General features: G+C 43.9%; 1 protein-coding gene across 1 annotated transcript in view; it reads right to left on the bottom strand.

Moving 5' to 3' along the window:
- The window catches only part of LOC134404415 (phospholipid-transporting ATPase VD-like), a 41,541-nt gene that overhangs the window by 14,578 nt on the left and 6,887 nt on the right, over nucleotides 1–20,076 (bottom strand). Inside the window, exons 5-14 of the mRNA XM_063135101.1 lie at nucleotides 19,679–19,785; nucleotides 18,391–18,522; nucleotides 17,013–17,128; nucleotides 16,594–16,846; nucleotides 15,441–15,646; nucleotides 12,255–12,437; nucleotides 9,510–10,152; nucleotides 6,988–7,094; nucleotides 4,281–4,407; nucleotides 2,995–3,179 (exon numbers count right to left, since the gene is read on the bottom strand). Of these exons, the coding sequence (XP_062991171.1) occupies nucleotides 2,995–3,179; nucleotides 4,281–4,407; nucleotides 6,988–7,094; nucleotides 9,510–10,152; nucleotides 12,255–12,437; nucleotides 15,441–15,646; nucleotides 16,594–16,846; nucleotides 17,013–17,128; nucleotides 18,391–18,522; nucleotides 19,679–19,785 (2,059 nt within the window). The remainder of the gene's footprint in view (nucleotides 1–2,994; nucleotides 3,180–4,280; nucleotides 4,408–6,987; nucleotides 7,095–9,509; nucleotides 10,153–12,254; nucleotides 12,438–15,440; nucleotides 15,647–16,593; nucleotides 16,847–17,012; nucleotides 17,129–18,390; nucleotides 18,523–19,678; nucleotides 19,786–20,076) is intronic.

Below are 20,076 nucleotides of genomic sequence, written 5' to 3'. Positions count from 1 at the left end.
CGGATGTGTCAGTGGGCCCCAACTGGATGAATACTGGATGAATGCACAGAAGAACAGGAACTATTTGTGCAACAGTGCCTCACAGGTGAAGTGGATATAAAACCCAGCTGTTGGCACCTTCACACACCTCACCAGGAGGATGCAGGTGCAGCAGCAGCTGCGGCCCGGGCCTTCTTACGGAACCAAGATCAGACTGCTGAGGGAGGGCTTTGTGAGATGGGACAGATGCTGATGGCTAGACCGGTTTTCAAAAATTCTAATTAAAACCGTGCTATGGAAATATAATGCTGATAACAACAAGAAAATAATAAACATAATTTTGTATTATAAATATATGTATAAACAGTACTACACTGATGCCATTACCAGCACTGTATTGTATCTACAAACTGTGAATGTGGTATATGTGTTTATTGTAAAAAGATGATTGTCTCATGAGTAAATTTCATGCATGGTTTTGTTAGGCAACTAGCAGTTTGCCATTGATGACCATGCAGTTGTGAATAAATAAAGTTAGTGATCACTATCTATCACTGTATGTATATTGTGTAGTAGTGTGCTTTGGGCATTCTGTAAACATTACATTATTCATACTACTGCCTTCCTTTTTTTTTTTTTAGTACACTTAAAAGAAACATTACACATTTTAGCTGATTTTTGTGTGTCACTTCACTCATTCATCAAGCTTCAAGTGAGTTATCTGGGTAAACAAACAGCTGGATTTCTGACCTGCAAAATAACTGTTCCTACGATCTTATAATATTTTTTGAATCCTTTTTAAAAGGGGGAAAAAACCCACATATATTTTAATTTTTGTGAGGTTTTAATTTTTGTGAACCGCCCAGAGAGCTCCGGCTATTGGGTGGTATAGAAATGCAATAAATAAATAAATAAATAAATAAATAAATTTTCTCCCCGTTTTCTAAAACAACCTTGAACAGCTATGGCTATGATTAGAAGCAGCTGGCTCCTGCTTTTAACACAATTTCCTTTACTGTATATTTTAAGAGAACAGAAAAACGTTTTAAGATTTTGCTTCATTAGGAAATGTAAGTAGATTAATTTTCTGAAATGCCATATGTAATGCCATTTAATGAGACAATTCTTAGCATATCAAAAAGAGCTGCAGGAAGACATAACAACGAGCAACTAACAAAAATTACATCTGTTCTAATTTTCAAAGCCAACCTCTGTAGTTCTGCATGGCTGAAATAACTTAGCAGTTTAACAACATGTGAACGTGTGTTAACTTTTTACCGAAGGCAGAGAGAGAAATGAAAAGGTGGACTACATTTAGATAATTAACTGCCACGCAGGTTGGCCTTTGGGAACAACGTTTATGGCAGGGCCGCTTAAGAATATTCTTTTCACACAGTGGTCCAATTAGTCCAACTTTCTCTTCACAGAGCGGCCAACCAGCTGTTGATGGGGAACCCACAAGCAGGACATGAGGGCAACAACACCCACCCACCCAAGTCTCCCAGCAGGTAGCACAGAGCTATCAGGACTGGTAGCCACTGATAGCAGTTTTGGCTAGGAATATCTCTACCCTCCTTTAAAGCCATTCAAATTGGTGTACATCATAAAGTATGGATCACTATTAATTCCACAGTTTGACTAGGCACTCTTCCCAACCAAGGTGCCCCCCCCAGACATGCTGGCTGGGCTCCAGCTGAGAGCCCCCTCCCTCCTGCTACCAACTGACACTGCAGAGGCCATCAGTGAGGGAGGAAGCAGCAGCCAGGCACTTCTCCACCGGGCCTGGGTCCAGCTCCAGCTGAGAGCCCCCTCCCTCCTGCTGTCAACTGACACTGCAGAGGCCATCAGTGAGGGAGGAAGCAGCAGCCAGGCACTTCTCCACCGGGCCTGGGTCCAGCTCCAGCTGAGAGCCCCCTCCCTCCTGCTACCAACTGACACTGCAGAGGCCATCAGTGAGGGAGGAAGCAGCAGCCAGGCACTTCTCCACCGGGCCTGGGTCCAGCTCCAGCTGAGAGCCCCCTCCCTCCTGCTACCAACTGTAACTGCAGAGGCCACCAGAGAGGGAGGAAGCAGCAGCCAGGCACCTCTCCACCGTGCCTGGGTCCAGCTCCAGCTGAGAGCCCCCTCCCTCCTGCTGTCACCTGTAACTGCTGAACTTTCCAACTAAGATTGTAGTGCCTGAGTTTGCTTTCCTTTCCCCCTCCTCCTCCTCCCTCCCAATCCCCTTTCCTTTTGTGTCATGTCTTTTAGATTGTAAGCCTGTGGGCAGGGACTGTCAAGAAATACTTTTGTAAGCCGCCATGAGAGCCTTTTTTGGCTGAATGGCGGCATAAAAATCCTTAAATAAATAAATAAATAAATAAATAAATAATGGGAGTTGTAGTCCAACAAGACATCTGGAGGGCACCATCTTAGGGAATGCTGAGACAGAGCATTTTTAGAATTCGAAGCTCTTCATGTAATTATGCGAGTAACCTTGACCACAAGGGAGGCATGTATTATTGACCCTGTATTGCAGAAAAGGTAGTGAGGGCATTTGCATGAGGCTATGAAGTATATTCATGGTTGATCCAGATTTGAAGTAAGAACTTCCCAGCTCACAGTCTTGGCCTCTGTGTTACACTAGTTGCCACATTCATTAGCCATTTTATTTATGTAATGTGCAAAATATTAATTTACAAAGTTCATCCTACAAAAAATCAGAGCTGGTGTGTGTGTGTGTGTGGGGGTTAAGCAAAGGGAACACATAATCTGCCCCACAACTGAACAGCCCAATGTGGAGGCTTAAGTCGACAAGAAATGGGACAGCTGCAATGGGGTGGGACATGGAGGGTACAAAATGAATTACACCGAAGCCACTGGAAGTGACCCAGTGTGGATATGTTTGTTCTCGGCATTTCGTGGTACAAAGAGGACCATATCCTAGCCGTGGCCAAGTCTATGACCTTCAGCCTTTCAATCATACACTTTTCTCTCAGTAAAATTCTGCTGTGGAAAAAGAAATGTTCCACGCACCAGAGTATCAGCTATGAGGGTGAAGACTTCGTCAACTGGGTCCAGTAATTTACAGGAACAGGCTATATTGATGGCTGTCTCACGCTTATCACCTGTCAGCATCCAGATGTTAATCCCTGCTTTTCGGAGTGCCTCTATGCTTTCCGGGACACCATCTTGCAAGCGGTCTTCAATTCCAGTGGCCCCTATGACAACAAGCAGGTTATGGCAAGCAATAACAGTTCTTTTCCCCCCTTTTCTTTTTTCCATGCAAATTAATATAGAAACTATCCAGCAGATTGGCAGTAAGGGAAGTGAGAAATGCCAGGTTCCTCCTATCCAAAATTTGTTGATATTTGAGCTTCAAGCATTTCTCAGTTGGGATGTCAAAATTGACCTCCCCTTCCCCATGGGTGCTGAAAAAAGGAAATATAAATAAATAAATAAATAAATAAATAAATAAATAAAACCAAAATAGCACCCAGAGATGCAATAAAGTGCCCTAAAGGGAAAGCATTTGCTTCTCCTGGCAGCCCTTCTTTTGCAAAAAGAGAGGGTTTTTTTTTAGACTTTTGAGGGGTCTTTCTGAACTTTGGGAATTGCAGGGGTCACACTGCGGGGCTGCAGGAGCTGCATGTTTCCCACCCCTGCCCTAATGAAAGGTTTTTGTTTTGTTTTTAATAAAGAGTAGGAATCAGCCTCTATACCATTTCCCAACCCTGCAGACCTGCTGAACCCCAAAAGTTATGTCTGAGAGCATTCCTAGAAGAGTTTGAGAAAAACCAAAAACCTCATAAGGAACTAGGCCGAGCCTATGGTGTCTGAAAATGCCTTTAGTGTCACCTTTGCTTGATTTGAGAAATAAATGGAATAGTTTTTCAAACAAATTCACAGCTCCTGCAAAAATATACAAAATCAAATATATCAGAGGTGGGGATCCTCTGGCCTGCAGGTGTAATGAGGACCTCCAGGCCTCTCAGTCCAGATCTTTGCACTTTGTCCAGGCCCCACCCCTCCTCCGCCATTAATAGGTCCAATTAACTGGGATGTGTAGCTCTGGGTTTTCAGCTAGTTTTACGAGGACACTTTAAATAAAGGGATACAGAAATGGTTCACCAGCCTCTCTGCCGTTCCCCATTATTGTCCAAAATGTAGCAGGAAGGGTTCTAAAAGCTAGTTCTGAAAGCTAGTTAAGTTGTATACTGTTTGTTAAAATAATAATATCCTTCTCTTTCCATCAAAAAATGTTTTAATTTGCACCTATATTTTTCAGTGTTTAGTAAAGAACAGTTTTCCGCCCAGCTCACCAAGTAACGTTAAATCGTTCTCAAGCCTCATTGCAGACTCAAGGAGCATCTGTTCCCTGTTTTCAATACTGCTTTCTGCTAAATAATGGCCTTTCAGCCACTCTTGGTATTCCTCACTGCTCAACACCTGCAAAATCAGCAAAAATACACAATGGCCAAAATAATGCATATAGAAAACATTTAAAAACCACAAACGAGTTCCCATCACTGAAGTAATCGATCCATCAATATATGATTGAATCAAAATACTGATTTGTGTGTTTTTTTTAAAATGCTTGCAATTCATAACTGGTCAGGATTCATATTATTTCATGTTTCTCCAAAATCAAGGGAGCTAGAGAACAACTGACTATATAGGAAGGTCAATGACTCATGTCACCATAAGTCCCCAAGTGGAACCCATCAAAAATAATAGGAAACATGTGGGGAGCCACCACAAAGGGGTGTAGTGTAGCCTCCTGTCTGCCTCTAAAAGGAGGAAGAGCACCTGTTGGGGGCTCTAGTCAGCTTGGAAGAGGAGCATTCTAAGGGGTGTCTTCACAGCGCTGAGTTGGTGCCTCCTCCCTCAGAAACCCCATGGTTTCCTCTCCTGTGGTGGCATCGGATAATCAAGTGGCCACCTGGGTACCAGAGCCACCCCCTGCCCTCTTGGTGGCGGAAAGCGACCAATTGCTGGTCATCTTCCACCAGGGACTGCCCCCACAGATTGGCCCTAGGGCGATGCCAGACAGTAGAAGAGCCAAACTGGTCTTGCTCCCATTGTAAAAGTCAGGGTAAGTCCCCAACTTTTTCAATGTACAGCTTTGTGGGAAAGCTTCATGGTGGCTGCAAAGCTGTGCCTGCATCATATAACTGATGCAGTGCAGATCTACAGCCACCATGAGGCTCTCGCCCACATATAGACAGCCCCCTCATGTTCAGAGGAGTTAGAGGAGGAGAAGCCTCAGAGTTGGAAAGGACAGCATTTTTCCTTTCCCATCCTCCTGAATATCTTGCCATGCTGTGTTATACAGGGCTAAAGGACTCAGATTCAGTGGTGGATGCTACAAACGTGGAACACTTTATTGCTATTTAGCTAGAGTGGAAGTTTATGGAAAGTGAGAAAGAGAAAAAAGTCTCATTTCGCCCCCTTCTTCTCTCTGGAAGTTTTTTCCACGTAGCATGAGGTGGAAACATTTCTAACCTCTCTAGATGCACCCACCTGATCCTAAATCCCCCCACCCTCAAGGATATTATAAGCCAGGGAGGGGGAACCTTTTTTCTGTCAAGAGATGCATTCTCTTGGGGAAAATCTGTCGGTAGCTGTATGGCAGCAAGTGGGTCAAGTCAAAGCCAACAACGTACAGAGGAAGTGCCAAAAATGAGTGGGGTCACCCCTTTTCTCCCTCTCCCCAACTCTCTTTCTAGCATCTTTCTGGGATGCATTGAACAGATCTTTGTTGGGCTGGTTTTCTGAATTAATGTTTGTCTGAATTTACGAAATAATACACTTCTGCATTCTTGCAGAGTTCTCCCAATACGAAGAACTGACTAGCTTATTTTTGTGATACCCCATTCCACCCACAAACTGAGTTGGGTTTTAGAGGGAATGATAATGATAGTGGAAGGACTAGAAGTGGAATATTTTATATAAAGCAACAGTAATGTGTATTATCAAGGGATTGGTTATAGAACCATGCAGTGCGACATATATTAATCCAGGGTCTGGATAGCAAAATTTAGAGGTGGGCAAATTCTCCCGTGCCTGTCATGTTGGGTGCTTGCCCTGTCGCCTCTATCCAGCCCCTGCTCACCAAGGAACGCAAGCTTCTTTTGAGGCTTGGCATGGCCCAGCAAGGGCTCAGAAGCCATGCTGTATGTGTACACCCCCTCTTTCATCACTTGACACGACAGGGGGTGGGAGTGGGGAGCGGGAATTGCGCTCCCAACAACCCGAGCAAAATTCTGGGGAATGTTCATGCAATATTAGTGTTATCTTCCACTGACACCTCTTGAAAGCTAAAAGTAAAGAAACAGGCCAACTTGCTCACCTTGCATAAAATAATGACAAAATACCACTTCAAAGTATCAGCTATTTTTCTGTTATAAAAAAAAATAGCGAAAGATACTTCCTAAAAGTTCTGCTTCCACATATGGGAGTCCCGATATGTACATAGACCTCAATGTGTGAGCAATTTGCACATTCATTTCAGAGAGCTGCTCCGTTTGACCATCCCTTTCTGTATGCAGAACTTCCCTTTCTGTGAGATGAATGGGGAAGGTCAATTTTGATGGAAAGTCATGTGGCCAAAGATGGTGGCTGTGACTTTGTATTCAAACCCGACCACAAGCTTTCAACTGCAGTTTGAGCACAGCTCACAACCGTGTATGTTTGAATATTCCGTGGCTGCTAATTGGTGTTGTGACACTCAATTTTTATTAAACCAGAAATCTTAGTTGATCATGTTGGGGTTCCCAGAACCTTATAGAGGTGGAGATAAGGAGCATACCAAGACTGAAACAGTTTCAAGTCTTATTCCCAAAGAAAGCAGTTGGGATAGGACACCCTACTGCCATGGAGAAATATGTGCATGACAGTGTCTCAGGGATATACAGTATTATTATTTTTACAGGTGGTGGTGGGGAGACCTGTCTAATACAAATAGTATCCAGCTCTTCTGAGCGTGAAACATCATTGTGTTCTCAATTAACTACGATTCATTATTACCTTCATAGCTATACAGAGGGTGCGGAGTCCTTTTGTAGCATACTCATTTAAGTGCATCTGCGTTCTTTCCTTAATTTTTTTCCTTTGCAGTTCTATCTTTTTAATATCTGAGATTGAACAAATAACAAATATATACGTAAAATACCAAAGATATGGATCATCTTTCTTAAAACATGAAAACCTGGTAAAAAGAGGTTTGTAAAAAGATTATGGGTTAGAACCAGAAATTCTGACAGAGGGGCTGTTCTGCAAACTGCACTGCAACGTCTAGCAGATCATTCAGCCCAACATGATCATAGCTCAAGCACACATCTTTGAGACCTTTTCCTAACAGAAGCAAAACACTGATGTCAGTTCCCTATTCTCAAATAGACCTTGCACTAAATTGGGAAAAACTCTTCTGCACATTGAAAATGCTTTCCACTCATGAACCTCTGGATTAAACTCTCAAAAAATAAAATGTAAGGATATTTTCAATTTCAAACGATAGTTTTCTAAAAAAATATTTCTATTAGAGAGGGCTGACTCAAGAGATGGCTGTTGAGGTTATCCAGGTGGAGCTGCCCTCACAGCAACCTGAGATGTCATGAAGGGTAAGGAGAAGCAGAGATACAATGGATTGGGCCCATGGCATGCAACACAAGGAAGTTACCCCACACAGATTTAGGCAGGAAAAGATCTGTCTAGATTCCACCCCTCATTAATTTCATGAAGGAGAAAATAATCTGCCTGGGTCCTTGGGTCATCTTCAGAGACCCTACTTGGAGTCGCCATCAAAAGAAGTTAGATACTTGGCTTCAAGAGAAAGGGCCTTCTCAGTTGTGACACCTTGTTTATGGAATGCTCTCCTGAAGGATACTCACGTGGAGCCCCCGCTGTTATCTATTCATTGCCAGGTGAAGACTTTTCTCCATTCCCAGGCATTTTAGAGTTTTGTTATTGCATTTATGGTCTTTAACCTGTTTTATTGCGTGAACTGCCCTAATATTTTTTTTGTTAGAGGGTGGATTACAAATACAATAAATAAATAAATAAATATCCCTTTTGAGGTGTGGTGACCATTCTACATATGAAGGTATGATAGAAGTCTACCTGAGGCTCAGATTTGGTCAAATAATTGTTGAATGGAATTTTGAGAGTAGTCACCTCCCAAAGATGGAAGCCATCAGTTACACAGCTATACACTTCAGTGGAACAAACTAGTTTTAGGCCCACTCAAGGGTGGCTATGGAGATGATCAAGGTGACTGTAAACAAACTGTGCTTACAGTATGCTAATTTGCAAAATTGAAAAACAGCCAATTCTGAAAACAACCACCACCTGTTTCCAGTTTCAGATGAACCCGCGAGAAATAATCATACCTTCCATAATGTGTGAATTAACTATTAAAACACTAGAAGTAAAAATAAGGTTTGTTATAGAAGTTAACACTTGTACAGTTTTTGGAAGTGTTTTCTACATCAATGTGCTTCACAGTGAATGATGCATTCACATTGCGCCAGCGGTTATAGGACTCTCTGTGATGTAGGGTCAGTAATAAAACACCACAATCTGTGGTGCTTCATGGGTTGGAGGTTCCCCATGCCTGCTCTGTTGGAAAGATGGCACCCAAAGACACGTAATGGGCAACATGAACACTGTTCTCATCCAATCATTCCTGAAAACCAGCATGGTGCAATGGCTAGAGAGATGGGCACAGGTGGTGGGGGAGCCAGGTTCAAAATCCCATTCCGGCACAACAACCACAACCACACCCCGACAACAGGGAGGAAGACGTTGGCCCCTGACATCCTAGGGTCCACTGCCAAAGCAATGGCTGAAGTTCTTGCAGTGGGTGCTTCGGCTGCAGACCTGGCTTCGCTTATTTTTCGACGTTTCTCTGAGGAATGGGAAGGCAAAGAACAAGCGAAGGGCGCTTGGCCAGTGCTTACAGCACTGCCTGCAAGCTCCACCTGACTGTGCAGTGAGCATCACTCCTACTTCTTGTTTTCCACACGGGTAATAAGAACCAGGAGTGAGGTGCCCTCAGCTAGCACTTGGACCAGCTCCTGCAGGCATTGCCTGAGTGTGTAGCAGTAGCACTCTCAGTTAGGAGGAGGAATGGTGCGCTTAGTAAGAGATTGGAGACAGCAAGAGGATTCTTCTCTCTGCCCCTTCCCCAAGCCCTTGGTGGGCTCTTGGACTGGAGGCAGGGCCTGAGGAGGGGAGCAAACAGTCGGAGTCCAAACCTCCACAGGCTGGATTAGGGCTGCAGGCCAGAACTTACCTATCCTAGATTTAACGAATATTGGAATTGATGTAGGAAATGGCCATGTCTCATATTAACTACATCAATAGCCAGATATGAATCAACTTTTAAAAATCTGACTTAGACAAAAGACTTTTGTAGTATCCCTTTGGAAAGTAAAAAAAAAAAAGGAGAAGAAGAAGAAGTAGAAGAAGAAGAAGAAGAAGAAGAAGAAGAAGAAGAAGAAGAAGAAGAAGAAGAAGAAGAAGAAGAAGAAAAAAGGCTTCATCCATACCTGTTGGTTTGGTTGTTAGTAAATCCATAATAACAGAATCTGCCCCCTTTGTGTACACCACAATCTGGTTCAAAATTGGGTGCTTCACCACTACGGACATGCATTTCCGGGTAGAGTCAAAAGGCAAGATGTGTAACATCTGAAAACTTTGTATTCCCAGAGGACCCAGGTCTACCGTCACCTGCTCAGGATTCCTAGCCTTCAAAATACATTGGTAAGCCCTGGCGGCATGGACTAGTGCTGCTTCATCAGGACTCTCCGCTTCATAAGACAGCTCAGGTGGAGTCAATGGTTCACTGGACAATCCAACTTGAGCTTTTTCATGTGCATTTAAGCATTCAGTGGACAAGCTGTTTTCCGTATTCTCAAGGGAACTAAAGGGCTCCACTTCTTCATGCCGAGATACTACAGTAGCTGATGGGCCTTCAGAAGATGTAGAGGTGTCAATGGACAGAGATGTTGGAAATGTCACATGAAGAACAGGCTTTGTTTGTTTCTTGTGCTTGTCAGACTGAGCACCTTCACCTGAGCTTGTGGTTTCAACAGGCATAGGGCTAATTTTTCTGGATGATAACTTCTGTATTATGCTTCTAATATCCAACATGGGTAAAACAGGCATATTAACTATTGAAGACCACCGCCTCTGTTGAAGAATAATGATTTGTCATTAATTATCCATCAATATGGCCCAATCCAGTCTCTACCCAGAAGAGATTGGGAAGATGCTTTATTATGGGCAACACTGTTCAAGGTGATGTACAATCAGGAACATACCTGCACTCTATTTACATTTTGTTTTAAGGGGGTTGATCAAGACTTCCTTAGATGCAACTCTTTCAGAATTGGTGTATCATAGTTCTACCTAGCTATGCCACTTAAAATTCTGGCAGCACACTACAGTAATCTAAGTGGAGGGTTCCCAAAATGTGGATTACCATGGACTAGGCTATTCTTTTCCAGGAGCAATTGTAGCTGGTAAACGGCACTCCATGACACAGAACCTGAAGTGAAAATATTTGATCAAAGCGTACCCCTGAACTGTATACCTACTCTTTCAAAGGGAGTACGATCCCACTCTGAATAGGTTGCACACCCATTTCCAAGACTTGGGGACCACCTACCCACACTGCCTCTTGTCTTATCAGAATTCTACTTCAGTTTATCACTTCTCATCCAGTCTGTTATCAAATCCATGCTCTGATTTACCACCTTCACAGTTTCACCTGACTCAGAGAATAACAGGACTGGGAGCCATCAATGTACTGATGACACTTCATTCCAGACTCTCTGATGACTTTGATGACTTCACCCAATGGCGTCATATAGATGTTACAGCACTTGGGCAATAAGATAGACAAGTTCCATAGTCACTTACAAGCCCCCACTACAATTTTCTGGAATTAACCCTGCAGCTAGGAGCAGAACCTTTACATCCAAACTGCATAGCTGGTTCAGTAAGATAACCTGGCTGATGGTAAAAGCTGTTGAGAGATTAAGGAGAGGGGAATCAACAGGACCACAGTCCTTCTGACACAGGTCATCCATCAGAGCAACCAAGGCTGTTTTGGTGCCAAATCCAGGCCTGAATTCCTATAGAAATGGCTCTAGATGATCATCCGGAAGTACCTGGAGTTCAGCAGCCTCCACCCTCTTCAGTACATTGTCCAAACAGGGGATACTAGCAACTGGGCAATAGTTTTTACAATTTTCTGGGTCCAGAGAGAGTTTTTTATCCTCTCGAAAGACTGTGCTATCAGGTCTCCAAGGATGCTATCACTGTCACGGAATAGGTCTATAAACGTGCTCTTGTTGTGTTCAGACAGCGACTGGGATAATTGCATGATCTACACTCTAGTCTGGCTCTTTCACAACCCACAGCATCTTGGTCAATGGGGGCTGACTGGGCTCCACAGTCCCAGAGGGTAGTTCTTCATACTAAGGCCATTACTTAAAAAGACCCCACTCCACCATTCTGATTTAGACTTCTCCCCCAAGTAAAACTGCTGTCAACTTTTACTTGTCTAAGTTTTACTGACTGTGCTTTAAGTAGGAACTCCCTGTAACCAGGGCGGGTGCCAGACTATTTTGTACCCTAGGCAGGTGAGCTGCTTTCACCCACCCCCCCACCCTCAGCATCCCCACCCCCACGTACCTGGGCATGGGGCACCATCTCGCCCGCACAGCCGAAGCGAAGCCAGGATGCGGGGCGGGGGCACGTCTGGCCGGCCAGCTTCAGAAAGGCGTGCCCGGAAGCCGCTCTCCCAGACGGGCACACCGTTCCGAAGCCGCCCGCTCACTCCCCCGCCCCAGAATCCTGGCTTTGAAGCCAGCGCCCGGCCGGAAGGGGTACCTGGCTTCGAAGCCAGGACACTGGGGGGGTGGGGTGGGCGAGCAGCTTCAGAACGGCGTGCCCGGGAGTCGCCCTCTCAGAGCTGCTGTGGGAGAGCGCCTTCCTGGAGTGCCATTTGGCGCCCCCTTACCTTGGCGCTCTAGGCCACCGCCTGAGCTGCCTCTATGGCAGTGCTGGCCTTGCCTGTAACATGCATTTCCATGAAAACATGGTATCTTTCCCCAAGCAAGCATGACAAGCCAACGGTGGAGAAATCTCATCCATCAATGAGATTTTCTCTTCTCTTGGTTCAAACAAGAACGCAGAACACCAATAAATAAATAAATAAATAATCCACAAAAAACTTTTGTTCTGCAGCAGGCAGAGGTGTGCTACAGAACATCATGGGTACTTACCCTAAGACGCGGTTGATTAGGAACTGAAACAACAACCGTGTTGCAAATAGCGAGAGCAGTGAAGAATTCATTGATGTACACTAGCTCTGGCATAGGCTTCTCCGAGTCAAGCTGGGTATAATTTTTCAAAGAGATCCGATTGAATTTGGATACAAGTTGCATGTCTGGCACAACATCTGTCTCCTGTTGATCAAGCCAAAAAAGGACAGTCAGATTCTCCCACTTTTGTGGCCTGTGGTCAAGAAGGACCTTTTGAAACAGCCATACGGCACTGGAAGGTTCAGGGTTTCAGAGCAGACAGAGAGCTTGAGGGTGAGCGGCTGGAAAAACCCCGCCCCCAACAACATTGTTCATTGCTGCAGAGGGATTGCTTAGGGCAGCCTTGTAAACAGCCACTTCCTGGTCTCCTGTGGCAGGCCAGAACTCTAGACATATGAGAAGGGTGGGGAATCTCAGACCTGGAGGTATTAGGTTTCCCAGTCCCTCAGGCAAGCACACGTATATAAGCGATGGTCAGTAGCTATACGCTCTTATCACCACTACTGTGACGAGATCCCCATCAACATGGTTTCCCCATTGCCATCTTCACAATTCTGAACCCAAGAGAAGGTCAAACCATACACAGGTTCCAAACCCAAACAAAAGAGGGGGATAATTCCTAACATGATTCCTCAAGCAATCAAAGGAGCAAATTCTTGAAAAGCTTAACAAACCACCCAAAGAGAACTAGTCCAACCTCAGATCATGCAATGGTCTGACTAAAAAGCAACATGGGAATGTTTAAACAAGATCTCTCTTCTGGCAGGCCTGTCCAGTGGAATGTTAGGATGTTTTTAGAATATTTTAAGGATGTTTTAACAATGAATATTATATTTTAATTCAGTTTTATGTATTTTATATTTACTGTTGTTCCCCGCCACGATCAAAATGTAGAGGCAGGTAAGAAATAAAATTATTATTATTATTACTACTACTACTACTACTACTACTACTACTACGGAGAAAGGGACACACCCAAACATGAGGCGTTCTGCGCTATTGGTTTCGCATTAGCAACTCCTTGCTGCATGAGTCCAAGCTGAAGAAAGGAGGTCTAACAACCAACGATCAAGCACAGTCTGCCAGTGCACTGAGCTGATGACAAACAAAACACACAATCCACAGCAAATGAGAGTTCAAGTCTATGAAAAGCCTGCAGTGGCCCTGTTCAGAAAACACCTTAAACCACTGCTTTAACGAGGCCTTGTTCACCATGGATAAAGCCATGGTTTAAGGTGTCTTCTGAACAGGGCCGGTACTTTTCATAGCAAGTTCTTAGTAATCCAAAGTTCCACGGAGGAGGGAGCATATGCAGAATGCCCTCCAGAGTCCCAAACAACAATGGATTAAACAGGGAGGTTTTCCAGGAATGCAGAGCAGATGTTGTTTGCTTTTGCACCAGGTTAAAAAGGGAGGCGCAACCGTCTTCTAACCCAGTGGTTCCCAAACTTTTTCAGGTAACCACCCCCTTGGTTCCACAAACTCATGCCCAGTGCCCCCTACCCTACACTATAAAAATCATTATTCATGATAGCGGTTTTCAACAACCCACTAAGGAAGACAATAACAATAAAATTCAAAACAGTAACAATTAATTGAATATTTATTCAAAATCCAATTTCATTTTTTTAGTTTATTCAATTAAACATACTATGTTTGATGAACTTGATCCACTGAAATCATCTTTTCAAAGTCTGATAGTCATTTAGCAAGAATATTAGATATCACATTTAGTAACTAGGGTAGAGTATCTCACTAGTCTGTAAATTCTTAATGTGGTGGATGGGCTTGATGAAGTGATACCAGTTACCCAATGTCTGGTAAAGTCACTTAATATGAGTCTTAAATCACCATGTTTAGTAATCTGGAGTCAATTTCTTTGCTTGGAGAGAAGTAGGAAGACCACCCTAAAACCACATTCCACCAAATATGATGTTGGAAATGCAACCAGGAGCTTCTGAACCACTCTCCATAGTGCAGGATAGCAATCAGAAATTTCCTTCTGTAACCAAAACTCCTGATAGGGAAAGTACCACCTCGAGTGCCCCCCTGCCACCCCTTTGCCTCTTAGCGCCCCCTGCCTCCCCCTTGCCTCTTTATGCCCCCAATGCAATCCCACCGCTCACTTTGGGAACCACTGTTCTAAACCACTTGACAGACAGGGGCTTTGGCCTTTCAGCAACGCCCCTGTCCAAACAGGATGGTGGTGTTTTTGACCTTATCTACTCACTGTAAGGTGGCTGAGGGTACTGTTTATATTTTTCTTTCTATTACACATCTCTCCATTGCTTTACAGTCTCTCAGGCTGCCTTCACTTCCTGATCTGAAAAGGCCCTAGGGGAGGAATAAATTTATGAAAAGGAGGACAGGGCTCCTGTATCTTTAACAGTTGTATAGAAAAGGGAATTTCAGCAGGTGTCATTTGTATGCATGCAGTGTTAAAGCTGCAGGAGCCCTGTCCTCTTTTGTATCTGGTCACTCTAGTATAGCTCCTGCAGCCTTAACTGTTGTGATGAAGAGAACTGTTGTGATGTTGTGACCAAGTGCTGCATGCATATCAATGACACCTGCTGAAATTCCCTTTTCAATACAACTGTTAAAGATACAGGAGCCCTGTCCTCTTTTCCACATGGTCACCATAGCGTTGGCACCAGTCAGGCCTCCAAGGCGAGGGAATTCCACAGTCGGGGTGTCACAACAGAGAAAGCTCTCTCCCATGGCCACCCTACCCATGTATCTACTCAGAATTTTCCATCATGTTCAATGGGGCGCGGTATAAAAATGTAATAAATAAATAAATAATTGAGATGAGGGTTGTAAATTTACAGCAAAATCCTTCTCAGAAGTAAATCCTGGCTTTCCTGGGAGCTGTGAGGAAACAGACAACAAGACCCCCTCTCCTTTGCATACATGCCAAGGAGGGAGGGAAAGAAGCCCCCCAGATTCCACAGTGTCTGCCATTTAAAAGAACCCTGGGAAGCAGCAGCAGGCCCTTCCATCTTGTCGTCCCTCTCCTCCCGTGTAATCCAATTCATATCAATCCCACCAAAGAAGCAGAAGTACAATAATGGCAGGTAAACGATGGGTTTTCCTTTCATGTAGAGAAGCTTTTATTTACAAAGCTGACTTAGATCTGAGAACACTTACAATTGGGCTACTGAAGGCCAGTTGTCTCGTGGCCACAGTACTGGTGCTGGGAAACGTGTGGCTTAGTGACTTGTTCGACAGAAATGCACTCGATTTCCGGCTAAAAAACCTTGATCTGGACAGCGGCGTCATAGTGCAATGTGAAGGACACACCGGTGCCTCGTCCTCATCCTCATCGCAGTCTATATATGCTTCTAGCCTCCTAGCTAGGGAGAGAAGGCGGAGGGGGTGGGGAGGGAGAAAAGACCACAGTTCTATCAGGAAGAAGAATCAATCCATTTACTATCTAGTCTTCTCCCAGAATTTACAAGGAATTCAGTATGTGTGTGTTTATGTGTGTTTGTCAAAACTGCCACACTAAGGCCAAGGAGTTTGGACTATATTTTAAAATGACAATCATTTAATTACCATAAAACATGGTGGCTTTATGGTCCAGCAGCAAAGTAGGAAGCAAGTGACTGGACAGAAAGATACTGAGGACCAGGATAAGCTTATCAGTAAGTGCCATAATTACCATAGACACAGCTATGCTGCTATAAGATAGACTTGAAAATCCTACCAGGCAGGAGCATGCAAAGCAGCAGAAGAGGCCAGAAGTCTAGTATTGTTGGCAGCCCTTCCCCTCAGCAGCAGCAGCAGCAGCAGCAGCACACCCACCCACCCCACACAAAAGAGCAAAACACAATTTGTGAACAAGTCCATGGAGAAAAATGGGGTTTGCTGCTTTTAGGACCAAAGTGTCGTTCATATCTCATACCTACTGCCAGCTGCCCAAGGGCGGTTTTAGAAGCAATTGATTGATTGATTGATTGAAAGCAATTTTGCACCACTGTAACAGCTATCAAACTTCCCAGGTTGGCGTATATGAGATCCATAACAATAACAATCTTTCTTTAAGGCAGCCTATTCAAAATGGTGGCATTTCTCTACTTCTCCTTTGTCTTCTGCTCATGGGGCAATTGGTTTTAATGACCTATGTGAGGGGAGGAGGGCTCATATAAGAGCAGCTGAACAGCAGTCGATGGGGAAGGCAATGACAATTGTTCGCCTCCCTGGCTTCTTCTTACTTAGGTGTAGGATGGAGCTGCTAGTTAGACATTCCATCTGTTTCCACCATACGAAAGCAACGATTCATCATTCTGCCTCAGCTTACCATTCTCCTCATGGCCGTATTCCTGTCCTGCAATGGTACACCTCCGAAAAACCATTTTGTTCTCTGTGAGGGTTCCAGTTTTATCTGAGAAAACGTATTGTATCTGGCCAAGGTTTTCTGCTATATTCAGTGATCCACATTGAATCCTGGTGTCTGTGGCTTCATCATACAAATCAATGTCATTCCGGATAAAATAGATTTGGCCCAGTTTGACAAATTCAATAGAAACATAGAGAGAAATTGGGATCAAGACCTGTCAAAGCAAACAAGAAATGGATTTAGTATGGGTTGCTCATGAGATTAGATCCTGCTCATAATTACACCAGAAAAGGTCTGGCACACTTCCAACAGATTCAGGTTACTCCAGTTTTACGATGATGTACATTAAGTAGCATAGACTGAGCAAGCTGTGAAATTACCTGTAACAAAATAATCATTGTCCAAAACATTAAAAATCCTCCCCAGGTTGGAGAAAGTTGTTTTCTGGTATGGTAGAGAGGCGGCTCTGAATATCTGTTTAACCAAAATCCATGACCTTTAAAAAGGAAACACAGAAATACTTAGCAAAAGAGGACTACAAGTGGCATTGTTGATTAATACGATGTTACTAGCCTACTAAGTAAAGTATCAAACAACTTCTAAACTACCCTTGGGTTTTCTTTCATCATCTAAAGACTAAACTGTAATCCAAGCTTTGGCTATAATACTATATACACTTCCTTGGAAATAGATCACAGTAAACTCAGCAACATTACTTCTGATTAAACATGCTTAGGATTGTACTTGTCATACTTTCAAAAACGTATCACACAATCAAATATGGTTTTGCATCATCTGGACGATGCTTGTGTTAGAGCACAATCCTATTCATGTTCAGACAGAAATTAGTTTTACAATTCCTTGCATGCTCCAGCCAGACAAACAAACATAGGATTGTGCCCTTTTTCACACTAATTCACACACTAGCAGGAGAATGAGATATATGTTAGACATATTAAGGTAGCTACAACTATTCTGATACTGCTATATATACACCCATGGGTTAAAAGGTTATTGGATTTAGGATGATAGAGAGGTGCTTTATATCAGGTGAGACCATATTGTCCATCTGCCCCTAGCCCTCCAGATGTTGCTGGACTGCAACTTGCATCAGCCCTAGCCAGCATAGCGAATGGTGGGAGATGCTGGGAGTTGTGGCCCAACCACATCTGGAGGTCCACAAGTTGCCCACCCCTGATCTAACCCATTGCTGCTGACTGTCTGCCCACAGCTCCCCAGGGTCTCCAGCAGGGCCCTTTCACATCAGCTGCTACCCAGTCCTTTTAGCTAGAGATTCAGGGATCGATTCTGGGATAAAAGATGTGCTCTCCCAGTGAGCTACATTGGCAAATGAAAACAGTGATCATCTAAACATGGTGTTTTGCAACAGAGCTGTCTGGAAACAGAACCCAAATAGAGGCCATTTAGGCAGCAACCCTATAGACACTTACTTGGAAGTAAGTTCCACTGAATTCAGGCAGACTTACTTCTGAGTAACCATGGATAGGATTGTGCTGTAAGGCCTTCAAAACCACCAACAGGGAGGGGCTGATAGCTACTTAAACCGAACCAGAAGGTGTTAGTCATTTGGGTGCAAGCAGTGATGCAGTTCAGTCCGTACCTGAACAAAAGGCTGCTACAACAGAGTCAGCAATTGTTTAGTGGTGTAGATGGGATCAACCCCCACCCCAAGTCTCAGTCAAATCTAGGAAGAGACAATATCCTAGTTTGTTGATTGGATCTAAACTCTTAACTTACCCACTCCCCCTATAAGGCACATCACAATGAGAAGCAGAACACTCCAGATGATATCACGGTTCACCCTCTTCTCTAGTTTGCTTCTCTTGTAACGAGACCCAGAGTTGTTTAACATTGCTTTCGTTTCATGACCTTTGGGTGTACAAAAGATATAGAATCTTGTAATGAAATCGAAAGACTCAAACATATATCCCACAAAGGCTAAGAAGAGTAAAACATTTAGATAAGATTTCTAATAAATATTATGGTTTTGTATCATTTGTCCCTGGGACTCTTGATGCTAGCTAGATAAAAATGGTGACCTAAATTTTAAAGAGCTGGAGAAAATCCTCAAAACCCAAATCCACAATTTGGAGCGATTGTGGTAGTCGTGTGATGTCAACATATAGCCAGCTGGAAAGTATCAAGGCAAGTGGGAGTAAAGGGCCAATATGACAATTTTAGTCAGAAAAAAGGGTTTACTGGGGTGAATATTGGGTTGGAGGGGTGTCCTTGGCCAGCTCCCTTGGGTCAGATGGGAATAGTCCAGGGCCAGTTATAGCCCATGGCTTCCCAGTTGCCTTCTCCTGGAACAGGCCTAATTCCTGCTGCTTACAGGGGAAAGAGGGCCTTTTCACTTGTGGCACCCCACCTGTGGAACCCTCTCTAGGGAGACTTGCCTAGAGCCTGTGTTAATGTCGTTTTGGTCCCAGGCAAAGATCCTTTTTATATTCCCAGGCTTTTCAGCACTGATTGCTTTTTAAAAAATATATTGTGATAGTTGCAATGCTGCCTCATAGGGCCCAATCCTATGGCTTGCACTCTCGATGAATGCACGTCCCTGAACCCAGAGGCTTACGGTCATCTGATCAGGATGAGAGGAGCAGTAGAGGGAAGGAGGGGAAGGGAAGGGGGCTGGGGAGGCCTCAGGATAGCTTGGATACTGGCCTCTCTAGTTCCCTCCCTTCTCCGTTCAATGAAATGCCGCCTTTTCCCCATGCTTGATGAGTAAGTTGAAAAGCATTGGTCCCAATACAGATCCCTGTGGGTCTCCACTATTTTAAGCCCATGATTGGGTGAATGCACAATTCATTTTACTCTCTGCTTTCTGTTCTTTAATCTGTTACTAACCTATAAGAGGCCCTCTCCTAAGTTTGCTTAGGAGTCTTTCATCAGGAAATCGGTCAAAAGCTGTTCGGAAGTCCAAGTAAACCATGTCTCCTAGATCATCCCGTCTAGATGTTGACTGACACTCTGAAAGAATTCTCAGGCTGTGCAACCCCCAGCACTATCTATCCACAGTACTGACCTGCATACACCACAATGCCAACGACAGTTTCTGTATTTCTGACAATGCATCCTCGCATCAGCAAATTTTCCTTACTCAGTCCCACTCGCTCCCTATTTGAATTCTTGCTATAAAGACAAATCCAGCTAATTGTTACTTCTCTGGGAAAGCCCTCAAAAGTGATGCACTCATGCTATAACACCACACTAGGGTAGCATTTCACATATACACACAACACCTGTGGATACACTTTTGAAATGATACATCATAGAGCACCTTTAAAAAATTGTCCATGTGCTGGTAATGGATAGAAAAATTTGCTGAGGACATCTTCAATAGAACTGCTTCGTTTTGTTTTAGTGTGGGTGACCTGGACAGGGCACCCATAGTTATGGTTGGGAATACCATTTGTGCATTTT

The sequence above is a fragment of the Elgaria multicarinata genome, chromosome 10 (assembly GCF_023053635.1).
Source record: "Elgaria multicarinata webbii isolate HBS135686 ecotype San Diego chromosome 10, rElgMul1.1.pri, whole genome shotgun sequence".
In the NCBI taxonomy this organism is placed as follows: Eukaryota; Metazoa; Chordata; class Lepidosauria; order Squamata; family Anguidae; genus Elgaria; species Elgaria multicarinata.
This window is presented reverse-complemented; position numbering and strand designations above follow the sequence as displayed.